The sequence below is a fragment of the Seriola dumerili genome, unplaced genomic scaffold (genome assembly GCF_002260705.1).
Source record: "Seriola dumerili isolate Sdu_G_001 unplaced genomic scaffold, Sdu_1.0 BDQW01000226.1, whole genome shotgun sequence".
Taxonomy (NCBI): domain Eukaryota; kingdom Metazoa; phylum Chordata; class Actinopteri; order Carangiformes; family Carangidae; genus Seriola; species Seriola dumerili.
The window spans coordinates 2790863-2816256 of record NW_019174481.1 but is presented as its reverse complement, the minus strand read 5'-3'; the positions used below and the strand labels follow the sequence as shown (position 1 = coordinate 2816256).

The 25394-nt window shown below is 41.7% G+C and overlaps 1 protein-coding gene across 1 annotated transcript; it reads right to left on the bottom strand.

Moving 5' to 3' along the window:
• Positions 1–149: 149 nt before the first annotated feature.
• Positions 150–25394, bottom strand: pkn2 (protein kinase N2). The gene is made up of 23 exons (XM_022754895.1): positions 25296–25394; positions 19352–19516; positions 18758–18893; positions 14074–14228; positions 10778–10907; positions 10456–10601; positions 9928–10141; positions 8779–8964; positions 8460–8569; positions 8107–8250; positions 7326–7401; positions 6840–6996; positions 6476–6602; positions 5722–5858; positions 5098–5173; positions 4601–4692; positions 4226–4402; positions 3735–3797; positions 3555–3631; positions 2986–3128; positions 2745–2852; positions 2468–2548; positions 150–2188 (listed from the first exon to the last, which is right to left on the bottom strand). Exons 1-23 carry the CDS (start codon positions 25314–25316, stop codon positions 1985–1987), a joined length of 2925 nt encoding a protein of 974 aa, XP_022610616.1. The 5' UTR covers positions 25317–25394; the 3' UTR covers positions 150–1984.

The following is a 25394-nucleotide window of genomic DNA, read 5'->3' as shown; positions in this document are numbered from 1 at the left end:
CAAAGGAAAGAAAACTCCACAACCTCTTTGTGAACATATGAAAACTTCAGATTGTCGTTTTCGGAGTGACTCAGAGGAAGTGAAAACTCTTAATACCCAAAATAAACCAAGGGTGTGTTCAATGTCGGGGCTAAAAATAAAAGCAATCCCACTATTACAAATGTTTAATTTGTGCATTCATGATGGGCAACAAACAATGACTGCAGAAATGCCTCTTCGGTTTGTTTTTTTACACCGGGGTGAACAGCAACATTGTGAGACTTGAGTATTGGTGTACCATCCATTAAGTTTTCATCTGTTCTGGCGACAACATGCACAAGCAAGGAATAAAAAAAAAAAAAAAAAAAACTTTGTACAATCTATTTTCATCATTAAGAAACGTAGATAATTAAAACTATTGATAAAATTAGTGCTTTCAGCTTAATTGTGTACATACAGTATGTATATATAATATACCCTGCCCGCCCCTGTAGTGACTCATCAACAGGTCTGCAACATCCGAGTCAATTTATATTTAACATGCAAACTGACAGTCATCTGCTGGGGCCACTGTTTCAGCTTGAAAAATCTAATCACAAAACAGTGTGGGAAACATTTCAATGGCATTTTGACAGACACCTAAAATAACTGAGTTTAATGTGTGCCCCCCCCCCCCCCAAAAAAAAAAAAAGCTCAGCACTTGTCTTGTAGATTTTTGCGCAACACATCTTTAGTTCATCTGTCATTGGGTTCACTATCAGTCCATCAACCGGATGTTCTTCTAACCACGAGAGTTTCTTTGCTGCTTCAAGAGGGACACAATGAATTTGGTCTCAAGTGTTTTCACTTTTACTGAGGTAACAAGAAAAACATCAGCTCCACCACAGGAACTGAAATCCAACTGAGCTCGGCTCTGACAAAAGTGATACTGCAACATCATGTGGCTCTTAAATCTTTAGGACTGAGTTCAGCTGAATATCAACCTCAACCTACAGCGCCACTAGAGGGCATCAGAAATGAAAAAATAATATTTTGCATTATTTGTTCTGGCCAAAAGGCATTTGTAATCATCATCTTCAATATGAAACTTCAAATTAAAACTGAAAGATGGTAATTCATATAACAGCTTATGTAGAACGTGGTTCAGGATGGACTGCCGTTTTAAGTTAGAGTATTATTATCATGTTGTATGCACACATGCAAACTTCAAGTGAGCAAAGTGAGGGAAAACATGGGTGTTAAACCCGGGGTGTGGACAAGGATTGGGCCCCAACACACAAGGAAATGTAGTGTGAAGACTCTTACTTGGTTTTCAAGTCAAGAAGCAGCAGTAGTAGTCAAGATGTTTGTTGCAGTTGACCATTCAGTGATGATGCTTTGAGCACTTTAAATTCACCGAACACCAGTCTCAGACATGGTCGTGACAGAACTGTCAAACTTTACAGTGAGATAAATGTCCTTAAGCTGTGGCGAGGGCTTTGCAAATAAAGAAAACACAACAATAAAATATACGACTGAATATAATCTGTACAGATCAAAAAAACTGAAGACAGTGACACTGAATAACATGATTGCGATCTGTTGCCGTCTTCTTGGAGTTCATATGAAAAACATTCTCAGTGGTCAGACAATGGACACGACGACAACGTGTGCGAGAGGACAAAGCATCCCTCCTCCTTCACTCTCCAACAGAGTTTCTTTTGTTCTTTTTCTCTTTAAAAAAAAATGTTCTTCATGTGGATTAAAAAATAAGTGGGGGTACTCAGGAGGCGTCTGAACTTTCTTCTCAATGGCACAGAGTTTTTGCCCGAAGGCTCAGGGAGCCGCGTCCGCTGCTCCTCAACATTTTGGGCAGGGAGGAAGAGTTTTAAAAGATGTGAGCTACAGTCACTGCTGTGTTGGTTGGTTCACAGTGTGTGTGTGTGTGTGTGTGTGTGTGTGTGTGTGTCTGCGTCTGTGTGTGTGTCTGCGTCTGTGTGTGTGTGTTGAGGGGAGTCATGTCAAGCTAACACCAGTCAGCGATGTAATCAAAGTCAGAGAACATGTTCTGCTCCTCAGAGCACAGCACTCGGGGTTCCCTGGGCGGGGTTAAGATCGGAGCCTCTGAGGTAAATTCATCATCGAAGTTGCTGACGTCGTTGGCGCCCTGAATCGTTGGCACGAACGGCGGCTTCACCTTCTTAGCCAGCAGTCCGTTCCAATCCATGTGCTGCAGACACACAGAGAGGATAACAGTAGTGCCAACAATTTTCTTAAAGGAAGCTGAATAAGAAGGAGGATACCGCTCATCTCTACAGTCAGCTACAGTCAGCATCTGCTTAGCTTAGCTTAGCATAAAGAGTGGCTACAAGGGAAACGACTAACCCGGCTCTGTCTGACGGAAAAAAAAAGATTGCTCACTAATTAAAATGTAAAACTATTCCATTAAATACAAAATTACAACAGTAGAAAAAACAAAATCAATGCAAATGGTCTTTTTGTTTCTTACCCTGAAGAACAGATGTTTCTTAACCTCCTCTGCGTCCCTTTCTCCTGCTCCCAGACGCCGTTCTGGACTCCTCCTCAAAAGCTGAGCACGAGGAAAACAATAAAATACGGTTAACATTACAGTGGTTGACTCCCACGCACACGCACACACACACGCACACGCACACACACACACACACACACACACACACACACACACAAACTGTGTAAATGCTCTTATACAATGACGATTTGTCAATAAAAGCAGAGTTGAATTAATTCTCAGTCTATCTACACACCCTCCTCATGATGGAGATGGCCTCGGTGGAGAGGAATCGTGGGTAGCGGACTTCATCGTTGACAATGCTGTCAAACACTTCCTCCTCATCGTCACCGGGGAAGGGCGACTAAAAGAGACGTGCCAAGATGAAAGAGATGAGTCGCTGTTATGTCAGAGGATTGTATGGGTCACGACAATATGCAATTCACATACAGTTACTGCATGTTTATGAAAGTTTTTTTTGAGTACTGTGTACTCACCTCTCCAACCAGCATCTCAAAGATAAGGACGCCCAGTCCCCACCAATCCACAGCGCGGGTGTACGACGTCTCAGTCAAAACCTCAGGAGCTAAAAACTCTGGCGTGCCACAAAATGTGCTGGTGCGGTCCCTGAACCCCATTCCTGAAACAACACACAGGCAGTTTAGTAAAAACCCTCCTGGAAAACGAATCTGTCCTTTAACCTGGCTCGGTCGCACCAATAACTTTATTTAGAACGTGTGTTTTTATGATAATTAAATAGATTCATAATGAAGTTACATGATATTTATCTAGCGGTCTTACAGACAGCTCAGTGTAGATAGAGACTGAAAACATGGGGAAAGATAAGCGGATACAACATGCAAACAAAAGTCACAATCAAACGGGGGATATTACAGTTGTGTGGTGTACATCTTAACCACTAGGCCACCTGATGCTCCACAATGTTCCTCTTTAATCCTTTAAAAAAACAAACTCTTGAGCCCCGGCTTTCAAGCAATTCCCCACAGGACTTCCTTTCAACAACAAAAGTCTGAAGCTTTTAGATTGATGTCATCTCCCAATTTACCTTCTTTGCAAAGTCCAAAGTCAGCAATCTTTACATAGCCCTCTGTATCCAGGAGCAGGTTATCCAGCTTCAAATCTCTGCAAATAACAAAAAAAAACAAACAAGAGAACCACAATTATTTTTGAGACCTTAAAGCTTCTTGTGGAAATAAATTCTGTTAAAATTATGTAACCTGTTTACCTGTACACAATTTTATGGTCATGTAGGAATTGTAATCCCAGCACAACGCAGGCTGCATAAAATCTGCAAAGGTACAAAACAGCCGGTAAATAAGGCTGCATGAGCTTCACTGAAGCTATGAAGTATGATGCACTGAGGAGACGTTTTTACAGGATATGAAAAAGCCATTTTAAAAATAATTGTTATTTATATAGTAACTTAAGACTTACGTCAGAATTTATATAACGGAATAATCTCAAATGCACAAGAGACTATGAATTTACTTTAATTACATTTATACGACAAAATGAAAATAATGTTACTGCTACAAATGATGAAGGCCCCCGTGAGCCAACCAGAAAGAGGATTCATACAAGCTACATACTCCAAGTCATTTGGATCAACTGAGAGAATCATGCAATCAAATTTATTGCAAGACGGTTTACAGTGAGAATTTGTCGCCGTGTTCAGACGTGTATGATCGATACAGAGGTGAAGCTCTGGTCACTCACACGGCCCTGGGCTCAGAGAAAACATCAGCGTGGATGTGCATCATCAGGTCGCCTCCCGCTGCGTACTCCATGACAAAACAAACGTGCTCCTGCGTCTGGAAACACGCAAACAGGTTGACCAGGAACGGGTGGCGGACGCTGTTGACTGTTTCAAAAATCCTCTTCTCACACATCAGACTGGAAGAGAAGAGACGATCACGTGAGTCACGGCGCCGCAGGGAGATGAAATTTGTACTTGAAGGAAAAGTCACATCGACGCTCTGAGCAAAACAAACGACTTTCGACTTCCTTTACTTTGTTTTTTAGCTCGACAGTTTTTCACAACAAATGACATTTTATTTCACTTCAGTGACACACTGGTGAGAGTCTGTTTACCTGTCCACCTCATCACGAGCCACAATGTCGCCTTTCTTCAGAGCTTTGATGGCGAACATCTCGCCTGTGCTTTTATATTCAGCTAACAACACCTGTAGAGGGGCAGCAGAGGAGAGACAGCTTTTATTCTAGCTTTCCTCCTCACTTTGCTCATTTTTACTCAAGATTAAACAATCAGTGGATGAATCAGTTAAGAAACTGACAGAAAATGAATCAATTATTTTGTTAAATTGACAAATTTCAAAAATGTCAAAGTTCCCAGTTTGAACTTCTGAAACTTGAGGATTTGATGGTTTATTTGTCATATATGAACTTAATATCATTGTGTTCTGGACTGTGGATTTTTAAAGATGCCACCTTCAGCTCCAGAAAATTATAATGAGCTTTTTTTGCACTTTCTGGCATTTTTTTTTTTTTTTAAACAAAACTATTAATAAATCGACAACAAAAATAATCATTAGTTGCAGCCCTGTGTCGGATGATCAAATGAAACGCACCTTTCCAAAGTGACCACGTCCGAGGACTGCTACACATTTAAAGTCCTGGAGACTGAAGTGGAACTGCTCTTCTTCCCTGGAAAGACATCAGTGTTTACATCAGTATGCCTAAAGAAGTCAGTGTAGACCAATCTGCATGAAGTGTTTTGAATAAAAAGAAAACAGGCAGCTGCAGACGGACTGCTTGCAGTAAAATTCAAAATCATGACGAGTCAAAGCCAGGGGGCAGCATTTAACCCCATCTAACTCCTTCACTGGTTACTTTTTTTTTTCCCCCACTGCAACATCCACAGCATGAAAATCAGAGATGTTAAAAGATGTCAACAACTGTAACAGGAGAATCAAAACAGTGGCAGCAAACTTTGTGTATTTACAATCTTTCTGTGCCACATTATTGTTTCCTCATTCTCACTGAAAATCATCGACAGAACAACATCCACCAGAAATATTAATAAGTACGTTTTCCTGCCCGCTGCCCTTTTCAAACACAAGTCTCTACTTGGAGCAACCGGAAGAAAAAAAGAAAATCACCACATCTTTTCCTCTCTTCTTTTAACTTTCATTTGAAATTCACTTCAACATTTAAAACTAACACGAACCCAAACGAGCTCGTGGCTCTCCTACCTTATCTCTGTGTCTTTCTGGATGGCGGTGAGCTCCAGGTCTGGATGCTGGATCTCCTGCTCCGCCACTCCGTCCAGGTCCGGCTTCACCGCCATGCTGTTTCTCTTGTTCAGGAAGTCAAATGAGGCGAGTGCGTCCTGCAGAGAAGAAACACAAAGCAGGAGAATTAGACATAAATGACAAAGATAGTGTAACAGTCAAATCAGTGGCGTTTTGGTCAATAAAAAATTATAATCAACAAGCTGTTCGTCATCATTTATTACTGGGAAATTATACTTACATCTGTCATGTCTTATTAATATTCACAAATAAATAAATTACATACAAAATTATATTGTTTAACTGAACAAATCCTGTGATTATTACTCGACCAGGAGTTCTTTAGTTACACAAAGGAACACTGATGAAAGACTGTAAACTGTCTTATCTATGGTTGTTATTAAAACTAGATGAGACTCATAAACAGTTTATACCAAGATGATTTACGGTGAGAATTTGTAGTCGTATTCAGACATGTATGATCAATACTGAGTTGAAGCTCTGGTCAATGAGTATTATTTTATTCAAAGACAAATCTGAAAATGTAAGAAATTAGAAAACATGAAGCATTATTTTAAACAGAAAACATAGAACCTCATTTTCATGCACAAGACTAACGAGGAGCTTCGCTGCTGCTCTGTTGTCCTCAATCTGTGATTGTATCAGTTCACTGCTGCCTTATCAACCTAACTTGTGTTTCCTGAAACACTTGTACCTGTACTTCCTCCTTGTCGGGCATCTTGTCCTGCACCAGTGGTTCTCGGATGTTATCGGGAGCTGGGTAGTGTTTGGGTCCTGGGGTGGGCTCTTTGTCAAAGTCCAGTTTGGTCACCAGTGGGTCACTGTGTGTGGAGAGGTAAAGCTCAGTAAAGACATCAACGCTCCAGCTACTGACACTGAACATAAGTAACTTTTTGTGTCTTTAAACTTAGTTAGAAATAGTGAGAGACTGAGAACTAATAAACACTGTCGTTAATCTGTCTTTTTTTTTTTTAATTTCTTATCTTAGCTTTATTATGAGTATGAGTTAATAATGACTTTTTAATATCTGTTATGTCTGTGCATGTGTGATTGAGTACCTGCTGGGTGTGGGTGACCCGGGCAGACTGCTGGGTCCGGTCTCAGCAGCCTGCGGGCTGAAGGAGTTGGTGCTGACAGTCGGTATGGCTCTTCTCACCAGGCGGCCCCAGGTGGCGATGTTGATGTTCATCTGAGGGGCTCGCAGGAAGGTTTTTCCTGATAGAGACAAAGTAAAATACACAAAAAGGGGGAGGCGAAGAAAAGCGAAAAGGTGAAGAGGTTTGTCAGTGAAAAAGTGAAAAAGAGAAGGAAGAGGAAAACAAGGAATATCTGTGAATAATACAAAAAAAAAATCCCTCCTTTCCTTTAACCACGTAGCAACTGATTTGGAAGGAAAGTCAAGAAAAATTAATACTGTAATTAGAAAATTTTAGACACAACACCCAACCCTGTTTAAACAAATGCAAGTTTCCGTCACGAACGACTGAGAAGTACAATAGCGCACCTTGAAAAAGTGCAGTGCTCTGTTGACAGCTATGACTCACCTTGCTGCTTTGAGAAAATCTTCTTTTGTCTTTGCAACTTTGGTCGTCTCTCAATGACAGGGTTGAAAAATGTTACCTGAACAAACAGAAACCGTGACGGGAAATTTAGAAAACCAACAGAACTGGGACAAATCTGTGCATGAGAACTATAAAAAGCCAGTGTGTGTGTGTGTGTGTCTGTGTGTGTGTGTGTGTGTGTGTGTATGTCTGTATGTACAGATATTATAGGATGTTCTGTCAAGAGACTACACTGTAAGATTAAACAGCTGAGGCGGCAGAGAACTGCATGAGTGACTGTTAAAGGTTCTGTGTGTTAATGAAAGATAGAAAGGAGTGCAATGCGTTGTGGCATTAGTATTCATTTATTTTAGAATTGATGAAGCTACATTAACGTCTGGACTGACGGTGCAGTTTGAAAGTGTCTTTAGAGGATGTTCGAGATCAGCACACTCACAGCACAAAGGTAAAGTGAAAGGTGTTTATAAAAATGAAAGCTTTCACTCTACTACACCACAGCACAACATGAAAAGGATTATCAAAGGATCAATAAGGATGATTATCAAATTATATAATATATATATATATATATATATCATATTTCACCATGTTTTCTCATTGCATTTTAAAAAATCTTCCCACTACAGGCAGTATGTTGTTTCATTGTTCCTTTATTACCGACACACGCTGGTAAACTTCACTCAATTACTCAATGCCCTTTTATGGAATTAATCTACTTGGTGTGTGTGTGTGTTTGTGTGCATGTGTGTGAGTCTGTGTGTACCTCAGCAAACAGCATGCCCTGTGGCTCGAGGTAGAGACACATCCCATGACGCTGGTTGTCCAGGAAGTCCTCCAGCCGCAGGAACTTGACAGCACAGAGCGAACGCCAGTCACGCCAGTACACCGAGATCTCAAGCTCACGAGACTACAGGAGAGAGCCACGCGCACGCACGCACACACACACACACAGAAACACACATACAAACAACAACAAACGTGAAAAACTGTGTTGCACACGCAACACTGAGTCAACAGCAGAGATGTAGGTCAAGGGCAGAAGTGTGTGTGTGTGTGTGTGTGTGTGTGTGTGTGTGTGTGTGTGTGTGTGTGTGTGTGTGTGTGCATGTGTGTTACCCGGTCCAGCTCCAATGTAAACTTCTGGTCCCACGCCTGGTTGCTGACTGGCCTCCAGCTTGTCTGGCCGACTACCGTGTTGTCCAGCTTCAACACTGCGCTGATCTCATCTGAAGAAATACACACACACACACGCACACACACAATTTGTTAAGCACTAGTGTATTAACAGTGTCCTGATTGTGATCATTCACTTGTTTTTAGAGATAAGGTCATTTCACTGAGGTGGTTAACTTCGGTGAAGCTTAATGTAATCACAGAATTCGTTTTCATCAATATTTACTCTCCTCAGACGGAGGACGAGGTCAGGCCTACTTACTGGAGAGCTCCTCGCTCTTCGTCAGGTTCCTCGAACTCACGCCGCGGTTTCGGTTTGCTCGGCTGATGAAGGATGAGCGTGTCTCGCTGGGGCTCCAGCCGGGCAGCGGGACAGATGCAGCTTTGGAACGACCTGGAACATTTTCCAGAAGGTCCTGACAGCCCATGAGCCTGACGTCTAAGGTGCCTGGAAGTCAGGTGGGATGATGCACATTCATATATTCACACTCTTTCTTGTTCCAGGCTGTTCAGTTATCCCATTTTGCACATGGAAACTGGATGATGTGTTTAAATATACTTTCAAAATGTATCAGGGGAAGCTTTTTACTTGTAGTTGGTTTCATAAAGAAATGTTAGGATGGTTTACTGAGCCAGGACAGTCTTGGTTTTTCTGTTAGACGAGCCTAATTCAGGTTTTGACAGCTGCTCAAATATAAAGATTGACTAATTTTAGGCCACCCACCCTGCAGAATATCTCTGACCTAAGATCTGTGCTTCCATGATGATAATGAGTGACATCTTCTGAGAGGAACAGTTTTAAAAGAGCACATTGAACCCTTTAAAATATTAGATTCACATCTTTCCTAAAGGATGGAAAAGGAGCTGAACAGCTAGAAATCTGTCGTGTGTTTGGTTTGAAAAGTGTCAGAATTCACAGCAAATCGGCTCTGCTTCAGATGATAAAACTAGACAGTTTAGCGCAATTAATTCACTGTTAAATCTGAGTTAGAATAAATATTTATCTTTATCCGACCAGCCCTTACAGATCCATCAAGTTGGCTTTGTTCCTGTGTGACTGAAGGAACATTACACATACAAATCAGCAAAGTTTGTGTGAGACAACCGCAGTCCTGTGTTTGTGCTAAAATGAAAAGTGTGTACTTGAGAAGAGCGCACAGACTAAAAAAAAAAAACAGGATGACTAATGAAATATCTCTGTGTTATATCACTGTGCAAAGGCAAACATTAAACCAAAAAAAAAGTAATTATGACAGCAATACGCGTGTCATTTACGATACCTATATCCACTCAACATCATTTCTGTTCTTTGTTGAGAACAATGGGACGGGGCTGTGACAACAGAGTGTAAATGATCTCAAACGATCCATGTGTTAATCAATAACCATCAATATGTCCCTGGTCCTGTTACCTGTGAGTGCAGCGGGCTTGGTGACAGTGCTGTACTGGTTCTGTGTGGAGATGATGCTTGATCTGGGACTGAGGACCGGCGAGGACAACAGGGACAACTCTTCTATGATGCTGCTGCTGCGCGGGTGGTTTTTAGGTAACTCACTGAGGCGCTGCTCCAAGGAATATCGCAGGAGGTCGAGTTTTTGACTGGACTCATTAAAACGAGCTTGGGCCTGGACAGATGGGAAGGAGAGAAGGAAGTCAAAGGAAAGAAAAGAGGGGGGGAAGGAAAGGAAAGAGAGGGTGTGGGAAATGAGTTGAGGAAGGATGGAAACAGAGAGAAACATCAATTACATGGTCCATTTTACTTTAGAAGAGCACAGCAGCAGAGCAGGGATCAGTTTCATTTGAAGTCCATTAAACTGTATCGGCTCTCAAGTGAAGAGAATCTTTTTCTTGCTCGTTTCAAACCAGTATCACACACCAAGTGGAAAGAGGATGTGACTTTACATGGAAACTCACACACTCACACAACACAAACATCTACCTCTGAATGTGCCCTTTTTTCCGTGACTTTTCCTGAGCCCAGGAGTTTCATGACATTCTTGGCTCCCTCGGCCACAGCGGACTCTATCCTGGCATGGTGACACAGCTCCTCCACCCGCAGGTCTAACGGGCTGATGATGGGTTTTTCTGGAGGACAAGGACGAACGGGATTCTTTATTTTGATGCATCATGGTTTATAAGACATTGGGTGAACAGGTGTGTGTGTGTGTGTGTGTGTATGTGTTTCTCTTTGTTTTAATCTGTGAGAGGCATTTCACATTTGACTGATTCTAATCGATCACTGATTGCAAGCGAAGGCTCACCCATCACATCATTGTTCTCGAAGCTCAGCTCGCTGGTCTGGCTGGCTTTGAGGATCTGCATCCTGATGAACTCAATCTTCGTCTTGCTGTCCTGAAGCATCTGCTGGGCTGTCGCTAGCAACTTACGATCCTGTGAGTGAAAACAAAGCGTTATCGATACACTTTTGACACACATTAATGATTGAGTCAAAGGCTTTAGTAATGTTTTGTCTTCCTGACTTAAATAGCTTTCAGTGTCAGGATAAATGACCCCCAAATGCACGCCATCTCTCGTCACTCATTGTGTTTTGTTGTTGTGAGCACGCAACGCAAACAGCCAGGACGCCAGTTCATGCCCTTAATTGGAGCCAAAGTACCAGTGACCACATGGAAAATCTTATTCACAAAAAAAAAAAAAAAAAAGTGGAATCTCATTGTGTGCTGTAATTGCTGACCCTCACATACGTACACACACACACACACCCACACACACACACACACACACACAGAGTGGAGTAAGTAAACTCCACCCAGAATTCCTCTGAAGTTTAAATCCTGGTTGTTGACGGCGGCCCGCGCAGGAAAGACCTCTGTCCAGCAGGCATTTCCTCTGTGACATCAGGACATGACTATTTCCAACTGGAAGGTGCCTCTGTCCGTCTGTCTGACCGGGGGAGGTCACTTACAAAGCACTGACCTCCCCCTGGCCAGACAGACAGTCGGGGTCATGTGACAACTTTCAGTCCCTGTTACTGTACTACAGTTACAGACTGAGGCTCCACAAGTACCTATTGTTTCAACACCACGCTCACTTGGACACATAATACAACGATCTTCAGTGTCTCGTTGGGTAAAGTTCAACGACTCATGTCTGAGTGCTTTTTTTTTTTTTTTTAAATTGGTCACAAATCAGCACAAATTTCCATTACACAAGTTTTGAAAGCATGTGAGGTGTTGATCCTGGGATGTAGATGAATTTAGACAGCAGACACATACGTGAGAGGTTAAATGTTAGTTCAAATTTTTTAATAAAATACTTAAAAAAAACCAAATGTATTTCAATAAATTCAAAACAATGCTTTTTCTGCACATTATACCCTGTTAATGTGAAGAAATGTCTTGGCCAGGCACAGTGACTCTCTGGACCATTTCTTGGACCCGACCGAGAAACAGATGTGAACATAATCCCCTGAAAAACTGCAACTTGTCTATTTTATAAGAATAATAAAAAAAAAAAAAACAAGAAAAGAAAAAAATAGGAAAATTATTGCTGAGCTTTAGATGTGCTGGTAGTCAGATATTATTTTACCTGTGGACAGAGCCAGGCTAGCTGTTTCCCCCTGTTTTCTCTCTCTGTGCTAAGCTAAGCTAATCAGCTGCTGGCTGTAGCTTCATATTTTACCATACAGACATGAGGGTGGCATCAATCTCCTCAGCAAGATTTCAAAAAAGCATATTCCCCAAAATGTTTAACTCTTCCTTTAAAGAGGGATTTCAAGGCAAGACAAATTTAATCAGCATACGCTACATTAAATTACACTGATGTATCCACAGAAACATCCAATAAAAGGCAGAATTACATCACTGGCCAAGCAGAGATGACACCACTGAAACTCTACACTATGCTCAACTGTCTACTACAAAGTGGCTTCAATTACTACTGATGGACACAAGAGCCAAGATGAGCATGAGAGGTTCTCAGTCCTCCAGCTGTTGTTATTAGTTCTGACGACTATAATACACACACGCACACACACACACACACACACACACACCCCTCCCAACTAAATTATAGTTTTTCTCGGTCTGAGCATTAGTGGAGCCACAAGGACGGTAACAGCTTTGGGAACAAACAGCAGTGAGAATGACACACAGTATGTGTCAGCGCCTTCTCACGTTTCCTCCTCCCCTACAGAGAAGAAAGCAAACCTGCCATGTATCATTCTACCATCTACAGAGGGGAAGCTGGTTTTCAAACTGGGAATGATTGTGCTCATTATACCTTTCATAAAAAAGACACTTTGTTACCTCAAGTAAAAAAAAAAACAAAACAAACAAAAACGAAATGAGTCTAGAAATCCTTTACAGTCTGTGGTACATGATATAACTAATGACACGTGCCAAGTTTAATTATCAGGCCTTGGAAAAAAGCCAGACTGGAAGGAGGTGTAAGTGAAGAAGATTCACATGATGAAGAAACAAGGATTTCCAACAGTAGTGGCCGGCGGTGTAAATTCAAACAGAAAGAGTTCTGTGGTGAAGCGAGTTGAAGGTCATGTAAGGCGAGCTCACCTTTAAGCTGCTATAATACATCTGGATCGTGTGTCATGTAATTCCACTTTAAAAGAATCTGAATGTCAACGGTGAATAAAACCCGATGATGGCGACTGAAATGAACTGAAGTGTTCTTGATGGTTTCTATGACTCCTCTGGACTGACAAACAGACAATTCTGGTTTACTACATCTTGACTCTTACGTCTGAAGTCATTTCTATGGTTTATGGGAAATATTATTGCTGCAATAGAGACCACACAGGGGAGAAACACAAGTAGTCAGAAGGTTTGTGACAGTAGTTCCCACCTGTGGGGTGGAAAGATGCATCTAAGGGGTCACGTGATGATTAACAGAAAGCAGAAACAAACTCAAACATTAAGCAAATTTATGTTTGGTTTTTTCAGATAATATCTGTTTTTGTTCTTGTGAATTTCTGGTTAATTTTACCATTTTAAGTTCCTCTAATAGTTATCAAAATGAAAAACCTTTCTGACCACAGCTAGTAGATAAATGTTAAGATGAGGGGTTGATAGTAGACATGTCTTTGTTTTAATGGGTCACAAGCCAAACAGGTTTGGGCAACACTGATCTGAACCACTTTATCTGAATTTCAAATGAAAGTGAGCTCTCTCGAAATGTTGCCAATAATCCCTCATTGGAAACACAGGAAAACAGTGTGTGTGTGTACAGTGATGGCAAGTCTGACAGTTCAAAGTTGAACAAGGAGGTTGATTTGTAAATTTATTTATCTAATAATTTTACTGTTTACTTTCATTTTCTCTTCAGCTAACGTGCTACTGTTCAGAACCTCCATGATGACCTGATCGCTTATGTTTCTTGCCCAGTTTGAATTTTTTTTGGTGATGTTATTATAAATGTTATTATAAATAAATGAAATCTAAATAAACAAGACCCAGCCTGTATAAAACTGGAACTACTCATTAAATACAGTATAACTGATTTTACACACTTGGCAGCCTGACATGAACCAGCTAAAACCTGACTGTCAGGTGAACCCTCCCCCTCCGCTGTTGAGTCCTACCTTGGAGGACCCGTTGGAGTACATCTGAATCATGTTCTCGGCGCCTTGTTTGACCTTGAGCTCGATGTCATTCTGTCTTTTCAGGGCAGCGAGGCGGCTGCTGCTCGTGCACATTCTGGCCTCGCTGTTAGGGGTATCTGGGGTCAGAGGGCATTCTGGGTAAAGGCAGAAAAAAGAAAAGTACAAGTTAGCACCTTATGGCAACCACAGATATATGACTCTCTATGTGCTGCTGGAATCTGTCACAAATTTGCACCGACTGTAAATAGTAACTCACATGCATTTACTATTTTTGGCTGCCAGCCATTTTGAAGTGAGCTTAACAGTCCTGCAGCTCGGAAAAGTGACCTATAACTTTGTTTACTAAAAACACATCAGGTAGCAACTTCACTTGTCACATAATGTAACCAGAGGGTGCTGCTGTTTATAATTCATTGAGGTCTGTTAACACAAGACTCCATCCGACTCCGTCTCTCAACACAGGAGGAACAGACAAATCCACGACTTTAAGATCAAGAATTTCAGATGAATAAAATAAATCAGAGTGAGAACTTCAATTGGTTTCATTGTGTGTTTAACACAACTTTTTTTTTTTCATTGTGCAGACACAAAGAATAGAAACATGCCATTAAAACACATCAAAGGTGAAGCCAGAGCTGAGAGATATGCAGTCTGCCTTGGTTTGATGCTTTTATAATAGAGAGCTAAGTTATATTACAAATGCAGTCACTGCTGACTAAAAGAAGTTTTCCATCATCTCATTGGCTCTGTCCTCTGTCTGTTCCAGCTTTAACAGCAGAGGGAAACCCTGCAGTCACCTCTGCTTTCAACAACTAAAAAAAACTAAACAAAAACACAACCAAACCACAAGTGTGAACATGCAGACAACTACCAGTACCACAATTGCATCACTGTGTATGCAAATGCAGTTTTCACTTATGACAATCCAATACATTCATGGCAATGTAATTTTGCTTTTTACATTGCTTGTGTCGTTTTATATATACATGTACAGTATATATACACACACAGACTGTACAGACACACAAAGAGAAAATGAAAACAAGTGTCTTCCACCAACAGTTTTGCGGGAAAAGCTCACTGCATTATTTTTTGTTTTTTTGTTTTTTTTTTGGTCATGTCTGAACTCGAAAACTGCAGAGTAAACCCCTCCCCAGATTGATCACTACAGCACAAAGCAAAACATTCCCACAGACACACACTTGTGAGGTGGGCAAAAAAACCTGCCTGACTTCTCCTGACTTGACTTGCAAGTTGAGTTTCAGGGCCTGTGCTGTCATAAAGGAGCTCCTCTTAGAAAGGACCCAAAGAAGAAACTTTAAAAAATGTGCCACATTCAAAACACAACGGCAATTTCTCATTAGGACCTAGGGAATACATTATGTACATAATGAAACCTTTTTTTTTTAGCTCAATTCTCTTCTTTTAGAGCCTCGAAGTCACAAAATGACAAATGATGTAACAAATTCTCCAAGACATAAAAATAAATCTCATATTTTTGAAGGTGTCTTGAGTCCACTTAAGTGAGCTTGACTGGCAACATGAGTTACTCTTGCAGACGCTGCCAAACAGATAACAATAACCAGCAGGCAAGTGTGTGATTCATTCACTTTGAATGTTTCATCAAAACACCGTCTAATGATTCTTTTGAACACCTGCGGGAGACGAGCAAAAAGAGAGCATGTGATTCTTTGAACTGAAAGTCAAAATGATTCATCTAATGACCCTTAATAAGCTGAGGGAGCATCACTGCAGAGATTTCTGTTAACTGGCAGTAGCAGAGGATATTAGGCTTTCTGGGGCAACCCTCTAACCCATAGAGACACACACACACACACACACACACACGCACACACAGAGGCAGGGCAAGACAGGAAAAAAGTGTGCACTTAAAGATTCTCATCCAAACCACAAAAGTCTGAGGAGCAAGGTGAGAATTTAACAGGAGCTTGGTTGCAAAACTGCGTAATGAGGGTCTCTAGTATCATGTGGAAGCTGTTAGTGGAAATGACAAAAGCATGCGTAAAAACACACGTACAAAAGTGCTGCGTATGTCATCCAGTCTAGGTTCGGGGCTTTCCTCTCTGTGTGGGGAAGTGGTTTGGTCAAGGTCACGGCGAGCCAAGAATTTGAGGACCCCTACCACCCTCCCCTCCTTCCGAACACGGCTCAGCCCACGCTGGGCCGGAGGACAAGACAGCGAGCTACCGAATAGCTGCAGGGCTGATGTCACTGCTGGACAGCTGACAAGGGGAACCCTCCCTCAGATTAACCCCATCTGTATCTGATGTGAAACATGCTAACAATACTCTCTAAACAATTACATCATGATTTAGAAAACTGGAACTAAAACTGACCTGGGTAATTGTCTCTTGGGACGTGATGTGATGGCTGGAAAGAAAACTGACTGGACTTATATTCAGGGAGTTAACTTCTGAGATTATATGTGACAGAGAGACCTGACTGGTGACCCTGCGTCAGAACTGCCGCTGCTGCTCCCAGACAGCGCCTGAGACCGAGTCGGTCCATTCCTAGCCTCAGCTGAGCGGCGGAGTATAACCAGAGCCCCCTCAACTTTCTCCTGGAACAAAAACACATTCTGGCTGTTTGCAGAGGCAGAGCAAGTCCTTCCTACTGATTCAGGAAACAAGTGCTGTCTCTCGCGGATTCAAGAGCTGAACGTATTTCAAGAAGTTGGAAGTCGTCTCATGACTGAGGAGCTGAGCTGCACTCAGTCCCTCTCCATCATTTTGCGATGGCCAGCGACATTCCGCTGGCGTCTCGTCACTTAAAAAGAAAGCCCTCGTTCATCAGATACAGGGTCACCGAGTCAGGCTAAATTTGTTCCCACTTAAGATAACCATTTACCGATACAACCTCCCTTCAGTCCCCCAACACACACACACCCCCCTCCTCATCTACTTCCTAATGTCAACTGTAGTGGGGGATGTGGTGGTAACAGGCAGACAAATACCATTCCATCTCTTCCTGAATTCACCCAGACACTCGCCACCAACAAAGACTCCATAGGGCAACTACTGTAACAAAACCACGCTGAACGCACAGCGCTGTTGTGGTCGATTCTCTACCAAATTCCATTGTTGTGGACAAACGCACAGGAGCGGGCTTTCAGCGGCCTCGGAGGGGAACAATCGACAGCTCATTGTAACTGTCGGTGGAATGTGGAATGCAACAATGTCAGCCTCTGGAGAGTGAGTCACCTCCAAACCCTCAATGTGCTCTGTGTGTTTGTGTACGCGTGTTTATATAGGTGTTGTTCTAACACAACACTGCCAAAATTATTTACTCAGTGATACTTTACAGTTTGCAGGAGATTGCTAAAGATTGCTAAAGAAGTTGAGTGCTCTTTTGTGACATTGCACCTGCGCAAAATCAGCGATAAACTCAAGGCTCATGATGAGGGTTGAAATTTAAAATACATCTGGCCGTCAGCAAGAGAGTCATCACATGGAAACGGCTGCAGGCAAACCCGCCGACCCAGGACTGGATTACAATTGTCAGTGAGATTCACTGTATGGAGAAACACTCTTGTCCAACACTCACAAAGAAAACTGGTAAATTCTAATAATTGTAAAGCTGAAACCACGATGTGTTTGGTTGTTTTTTTTGTTTTTTGTCAATCTACTAATTAATTGACTAATCTTTTCTAATGTGCAACTAACCTTACGACCCCCTGCTCTAATACAGAAGTCAAGGTACATGGTTTACAACAATGTTACATTTGTACAGAAGCAGGGCACAGCAGTGTTTCCCATACATTGATTTATTTGTAGTGGCCCAACACAATGTCAGTGTCGCCACATATTGATTTTCTACTTTTTTTTTTTATATTTCACATAGATAAAAACTTATTTCATTGTCGAGCTATACAGCATTGATTTGCTCAGCCCCGCCTTCTCTCTCCCTCCTTCTCTCTCTCTCCCTCCCTCCCTCTCTCTCTCTCTCTGTCTGTCTCCCTCCCTCTCCCTGTCTCTCACTCTATCCGTCCCTCCCTCTCTCTCCCCCACACACTCTCTCTCTGTCTCTCTCACACACTCCCTCCCTCCCTCCCTCTCTCTCTCTCTGTCTCCCTCTCCCTGTCTCTCTCTCTCTCTCTCTCCCCCACACACTCTCTCTCTGTCTCTCTCACACACTCCCTCCCTCCCTCCCTCTCTCTCTCTCTGTCTCCCTCTCCCTCACACTCTCTCTCTGTCTCTCTCCCTCCCTCTCCCTCTCAAACACATTAACACCTTGACAACGGACCCATCTGTCATAGTCAGACCGGCCATTGGGAGCAAGCACGTGTGGCGGCACTGGGCTCACTGGCCACTCACAATATGTAATCGACCCTCACCAGCCTGACCCAAGTATGTGAGGGTTGTTATTTGTTTGACACAACGTGAAGCAATGGAGCTGTTTGGTCATTTATTTCTCACAATGTGCTTGGGCATTATTTGCAGTGGAGCACCTTATACACGGTAATATTTAATAAGTCATTTAAGAAAGTCCCACCACACCCCTGGTCAGCTACTGCCGCAAGAAGGATCTAAGTCTGTGGGAAACACTAGATAATGCGGCGTTAGTTTATGTCAGCTGTCTTTACTACTGGTTAATGTTTAGTAAATCCTCTGGGGCTGTAGCACCACAGTGACACTGTTGTTACCTAGCAGTTCTTCAGGGTCTTTGACCACAATGTGGGCGTTGAGCTCTTGCAGCTCCTGGTGAAGCTCCTCAACCTTCTTATTAGATTTTTTCAGCATGTTGTCGACATAAGCCAGGCTCTTCTTGTCTGTGGTGACCTGAGGAGAGAGGAGAGAGTGGGGCGCACTTGAGAAAGACTTTACACAATTTTTTCTAATGACAAAGATTTACAAGGAAATTCAACCAATTGTAATCATAAAAATCAGTTTATTAGTCATGGGGATGATTACTGAGTCAGTGCAAACAGTTGTAATGTTTTCTGAGATTCTGGAGGAGCTTTGTCATGACTATCAGTTTGGCCTTGAAGACTACAAACTGGCAGCATGGAATTTGAAAGACATGGGCATTTATCTAATGAAATGATGTTACTGGTTGCATTATGAGAGAGTAGCTGAGTGTTTTTAAAGCCTGACCTGTGCTGCTGCTCTAAAGAACAGCAGACTTATCCTCTGCTGCTTTCATTTTGTTCATTTTTGTTTTAGTCACCCTCTGTTGAGCAAGCAGTACCCCTTGGAGAGAAAGACCGTCTACTGTAAAGCAGAATATGTGATATTACCTTGCGCAGATTCTCTGCACCTTCTTTGATTTTCAGCTCCTTGCGGATCTCACGGCGGATCTGCTCCTTGATCTCGTCCAGCTTCTGTTGCACCATGGTGTCGGAAAGGTCCAGGTTGTGTCCCAGACCCAGTCGCTCTGCCACCATCTGGCCCCTGGCATCCCCCTGGAGGATAGGAGAGGAAGAGGAGGAGGAGGAGGAAAAAGAGGAGATAAGAGGAAGATGTGGAATGTAATTTAGAGGTCAGTGAGGGAGGAGAATAAGGAGGAAGAGTAAAATGGGATGCCAGAGAAAGAGGAGGAGAGGACACACAGAGGTCAGTGAATCAGTCAACAAACACTTTGCACCCTGGCATGTTTTGAGCAGCATTTAACCAACAGAAATTCAACATCAAATCAACTTAAACTGTCAAGGAAAAAACAAAAAGCCCCGCACCAACTTGCAATGTTTCAAAACAGCTATTGCTTCATAAAAAGCATGGATTTCTCATGAGCCCAGCTGTAAAGACAGCAGTAAAGAAGTGATAACAACAGAGGAAGAGTTACAGACAGTTTCATCCCAGGGGTCACTGAGTTTCTCATAATAACATGTGAATGTCATGTAAAACCTGTGTGATCTGATCCTCATCACCAGGTGATCAATAACATTTTTCAACTGACAAGTTTTTTAGTGAATGTATTTAGAAAAGAATCTAAAGTTATGACTGAAATGCAGTGACAATAACCTGTGAGGCTGCCCAACCTGGGAACCCTGAAGTCAACCCAGTGTCGTGGTGTATTTTGAACTTGAGCGAGCCTCTGTACGTGGCGTTTTCACTGCTGCTGTCAGTCACCATTGACCCGCATCCTTAAAGCCCTCACCTTAACTAAAGAGGGATTAGAAGTCACTTCCTGAATGGCTTCAGCTTCAAAGGTCATCATGAATACAGTGGTGCGCTGGTGACGCTTCACTAGTTGATCAGAGAATACATTTGTGACTATCTGAGGACTGTGAATAATCACTTTGTTCAATTCATTACACAGTTCATCAATCTCAGTTCCTTGGTTTGAAAATATCTTCTCATTTTTTCATTTAAAAAGTTTTCATTTTGTTACATGGTTACAACTATGAAAGACCAACATTAATCATCATAGCTTAAACAAACCAAATTACAAACCATAACATAAAGCCTGCCCTTGCTTTAGTAAAATTATAATTGCTCAATGAGTTACACACACACATAGTTATCAAACACCCATGACGTTTGATATTTAGGAAAAATGTGTGTAAACAATCAAATCAGAGTTTATGGCACTCCAGATAACAAATAAACTCAATGCGTACAATGCAAAAGATAAAACAAAGCTCATTGCACTCTGACAGTCTCTGAAACTGTGCCAACTTCGCTGTAACTATGTGAAGATTAACTTATTCCATTCATAAAAAGAGGGTATAATGAAATGTGAAAAACAACATCGCTACACTGTGACTACCACGAGATCTGTGTCTTATTGCATTTAACCCATCGTGATTGTGTTATAAAGGAAGTAAAACACACATTCTCATTCACGTATCTATATTTAGGCTTCATGCAATTTGCTTCCATTTAATGTTAAAATCACAACTGACTAAAAAGGTACAAAGGTGGACTGATGCAACAAGACAAAACTTCTAGCCTTTACTAATTTTTCTGCCTTACCATAACTTCATCGGTTTCGTCCAACTCCATCTCTAGATCAGTTGAACAAACCAATCCACGCATGTTCTGCTGACCAGCTAAACTATGAGCGCACGAACTCCACTGAAGTTCTGTTGTCTGGTAGAAGCAATGATATCCTCCATCACAAAGGTTAAGCTACACCATAGCTGACAGATGCTCCTATCAAAAGCCACGCTCATTCACTTCGCTAGTATCTGATTTTCTCCGGCTCTCTCATTTTGCGCTTTCTCTCTCGCACAGACCATTGACATCAACAGGGAAGATAAACCGTCTGAGCAGCAACAGCCAAATCCCTCTTAGCTTCTCACCCAGTGAGGTCAGAGCAGCCCAGAATGGGACCTAATCTCACTCCAGGGAGAGGACTGAGTCTAAAATTAACTCAAGTTAAAAACACAACACTGGCTGTCCATTGTGGCCTCCCCCCTGGAAAGCAACCTGTGTGTTAGAGGAAAAAGAAGAGAAGCTCTAAAACGACACCCCAACAACTACAAGAAGGTCCAAAGTAAAGTAAGGAATAGAGTTCAAGTCTCGATGCAGATAATTCAGTCTGATGATGGTGCTTTTTAATTGACTTGTGAAAACAAAAACCCTGAGATCTCCTCTGGAGTTCACGCAGCAAGGTTATCACTGTAAGATACAAGCCAGCAGAGCACCATATAGGCCGCATTGCCCTTTGTTCATGCTACAGTTTCACACAGCATCCAGGCCTTTTTCAGAGGTCGGCCACCTTGCCTCTCTCAAAAACTACCTCCACCTCCTCTCCAAGAGAAGGGGCCATATTTTCACACAGCAAGTTCATCATATTTTGTTGTGGCTATAATTTAGACCTCTGTCCATTAATTGATCATAAGACAAGGTGAGTCAGGATTTGGTGGATTACTACCTCGGCTAATTCCGATTGATAGATTTATGCTGGGAAATTACATATTTGCCAAGATAAGAGATTTCAATCGGCTCAGTCAATCCCTCACACAGCTCTTGTAAAACCCCCCACTCTCCTCTCTATAGGTGCTCACTTCAGACGAAGCTATAGTTTGCACATATCCTTGTCCAGAAGCTCCTTGATGACTCATAGGTAAAATGGAGGTCACAGCTCCTGAAAGTGGAAGAATGGTGTGTGAGGGAAAAAACAGCTCTCTTCTTCAGCTCACTGCCCTGCAAAACTTGTTTGCACTGTAACTGTGTTTGCCCACTGTGGTATGAGGACAGCATGAGGACACCCAAAAGGGCCTATTTCACTGTGCAACAATGCAAGGAAATCCATGAAAGGCCAATCAGATAAGGTGGAAATAAATCAGCTAGTAGACCCACAAGGCCTGCATTTTAATTTGAGATCAAACAAAGAAACTATATTCAAAGACAGAGAGCAGGAGCTCATTTGCAGGATTGGTTTCACCTCTGGTTTCTCTGGAACTGCAATACTTCCTTGAGTTGCTCTTTCACCTGCACAGCCTTATCATTTCTTTCTGCTTCAGTGTATTGCCTAGTCAGGGGAATGACGCCACACCGGAGACTCAAGACTTATTAGGTTCAAAGACAAGTGAAGCTTGAATTGTAAGCAAACGTTTCCACTCACAGCACAATGCAAACAGTTTATGATGGATGGAGGGAACTTGTTCTTGTCAGTGTGGCTCTGCTAGCTGCTCTGTGTAATGTTCAAGGCTCACAACATACGAAAAGACTCAAAAACATTTTAGCTACACATGTTCAATATTACAAAAAACAGAGGGGGTACTTAATTTATAAATTAGATAAAATAGGGACTGTTCCTCTCTACAAAATAAAAACGATTTAATTTATAGCTATAGCAGACATGCAGACTGCAATCTAAGATTAGTATTTAATAAGTCAGGTGATAATATTCTTACAAAGGTAAGGCAGCTGTTACCTACATATGTTGAACTTCTCAAAAAGCTTTTTTAGTGCCTAAGATGTGAAAGGAAACTGTGAAGTAAAAGCAAACATTAGGGCTGAACCTCAAATGTAAGCAGGTTAACTTACTGTTTAAGCCTGAAAGCTCCAAGTCCAATAACAAGAGCTCCATTCAGACAATAGGACAATGGAAAAGTTGAGGCCACTATCCAGGCTCATGCTTAAAAAAGCCAAGCCCTTGCCATTTCTGCACAAGGCCTATCTACAACCTGACACCCAGTCATCTTACCCCACAGCTGGCTGCAGAGCAATGGCCACAGCCTGGTGCTCTGCTGCGACCAGAAATAGCCACACAGGCTAATAAACGTAGATACTACAAATGCAGCTTTCACATGAGCCTTACATATATCCCATGCCAAGTCCAACTGTAGACAATGTCTTGTACCTCAGGTCAATGTTAATGGTCATGTCTGAGCTGGACAGAGAATAGATTTTAGACCGCAAGCAATAAACTGCACTGAAGCACCTGTTGCTCTGCTGAGCTGAGCTGGTTCCACTAAACATAAACAACCACAGTGATATATGTTAAAGTTTAGCTTGCTTGGTCTATCGTAGCTAAACATAGACACATCTTTTAATAGTGACTTCAAGTCCTAATAAAGTAAGTCCTAATAAAAATATATACAATCTCATTGGGAATACTATACCAGCACTGTAAATTAGGTCATACTATATACACTAAATGTAATATTAGTCTAGTCATTTGTATCTGTCAATATAAAAGCACGTAACTAATAAATTATCCTTTTTTGCACCTAAATAAATATTGTAATAGAGGTAAGCTGTTGTTGGAAGCTCTTCTAGTTATTGTGATCAGGGCTGAGTCATGAATCATGAATCATTTTCTATCTTTAATTTTGGTGAAATCATGTCATGATTTTCAATTAATTGTGATGTCAACCATATCAGCCATCTTTAGTTGCAAAATAAAAATTATTATCCTCCACTTCTGTGGTGAGATCTCAAATAAAGGACGTCTTTATCTATTTCTGTTTTCATACTCAGTAGGAAACAGGTGGTCTAGCCGACACCTGCTGAAGGGTTAGATACCATTACTGTTTAATATGGGGCTACTGTGACAATTTAATTTTATAAACCAAAGGCAGAGAATATTGTTCTTCAGGCTGGGTCATCCATACATGTCACTGATAAAGCAATAGAGCAAACACCTTTGATGAGTGACTAAAATGAATGTTAACATTAAGTGTAATGAGCCATTTTAAGATTAATCTGGTCCAGACACAGCATCATTGACTTGAAAACAGGACATCCCCACCTGTTGCCTCTGCGAGAAGTTTCGGTCTGCACCAGCCCCAGGAAACATATAAATAAAATACTTCATTTTCAATCAGTGTCAGCTTTGTTATCTGCTGTTACCTCCACCCGCCCCTCCATGCTCTCAGTGAAGATGAATCATACTGTGAGTAATCAGACTGGTCTTAGCCTTAGAGTGGATTTTAGACGATACTGCAAAAGCAACGCTTGACTGTACCTCAAATGTGATTAGATAAAGTTTTGGATGAGCTGAAACACTTGGACAATATTTTTAGTCAGAAAGATTTACTTCAGGTCTGACGTCACTCAAGTGAAACCACATTAATCAATGAGTCATGACTGTCCATAGACAATAATGAGACATGACTGTAATGCTTCCTTTCACTTACTCCTCTTTTAAAATATAAATATATAAAGTGCATTTCCAAGTTAAACTATACGTTTTCTGACTTCTGTTGCATTAATAGTGACATGTTTTAAGTTCATCCGGTCTGTAACGTGTTTGAAAAAACTTTACGTCAAGCAAACCAGTGAACACTTGCTCTTTACTACAATATTTCTCACTGTATTCACATTACTATTGCACATGATAAAACTGAAAAATAATCCGGTATGAGAATACACGGAAGACAACGTTTATTTTCCAGCTATAACGCAGGTTAACTCTACGTTAGGCTACAGACCTGTACGTTTAACGTCCAACAACCTTTATTTGACATGAACTAAAGCAACAGTGACGTTAAAAACGTTTCGAACAATGGCGGCAACGTTAATTAACACAGCAGCCTCTGCACAAAATCACCGGTTTGAAACTTGTATATTTAGGGATAAGTTAGTTTGGATAATTGTTTCCCAGGCCTCAATCCATGGATAATTCCCAGACAACCCTTTGGGAACTAGCAAAGGCCCTTCACTTAAATTCAACGCTACACACTCGTAGCGACTCCACTTTAATGAAATAAAACTTTATGCTAACTTATAGCTGAACCTCTTGAGCAAGTTTGCGCACTTTTCCCAACAGTTGTCAACTTTTCCTACCTGCACGGAATCGGCGGCCATCTTGGTTTTCGCCTTTGAATCAAATCCTACGGGGAGAGAGGAGGGGAGGTGGAACTCCAAAAACAAGCCTTGTTTTAA

Coding starts and splice junctions, on each gene's coding strand:
- pkn2 (XM_022754895.1), bottom strand. CDS start 25,316: ATGGCCGCCGATTCCGTGCAG. Junction 6,997..7,325: donor GATTTTCTCAAAGCAGCAAG/GTGAGTCATAGC, acceptor TGTCTCTATCAG/GAAAAACCTTCCTGCGAGCC. Junction 3,129..3,554: donor CTTTGGACTTTGCAAAGAAG/GTAAATTGGGAG, acceptor GTGTTGTTTCAG/GAATGGGGTTCAGGGACCGC.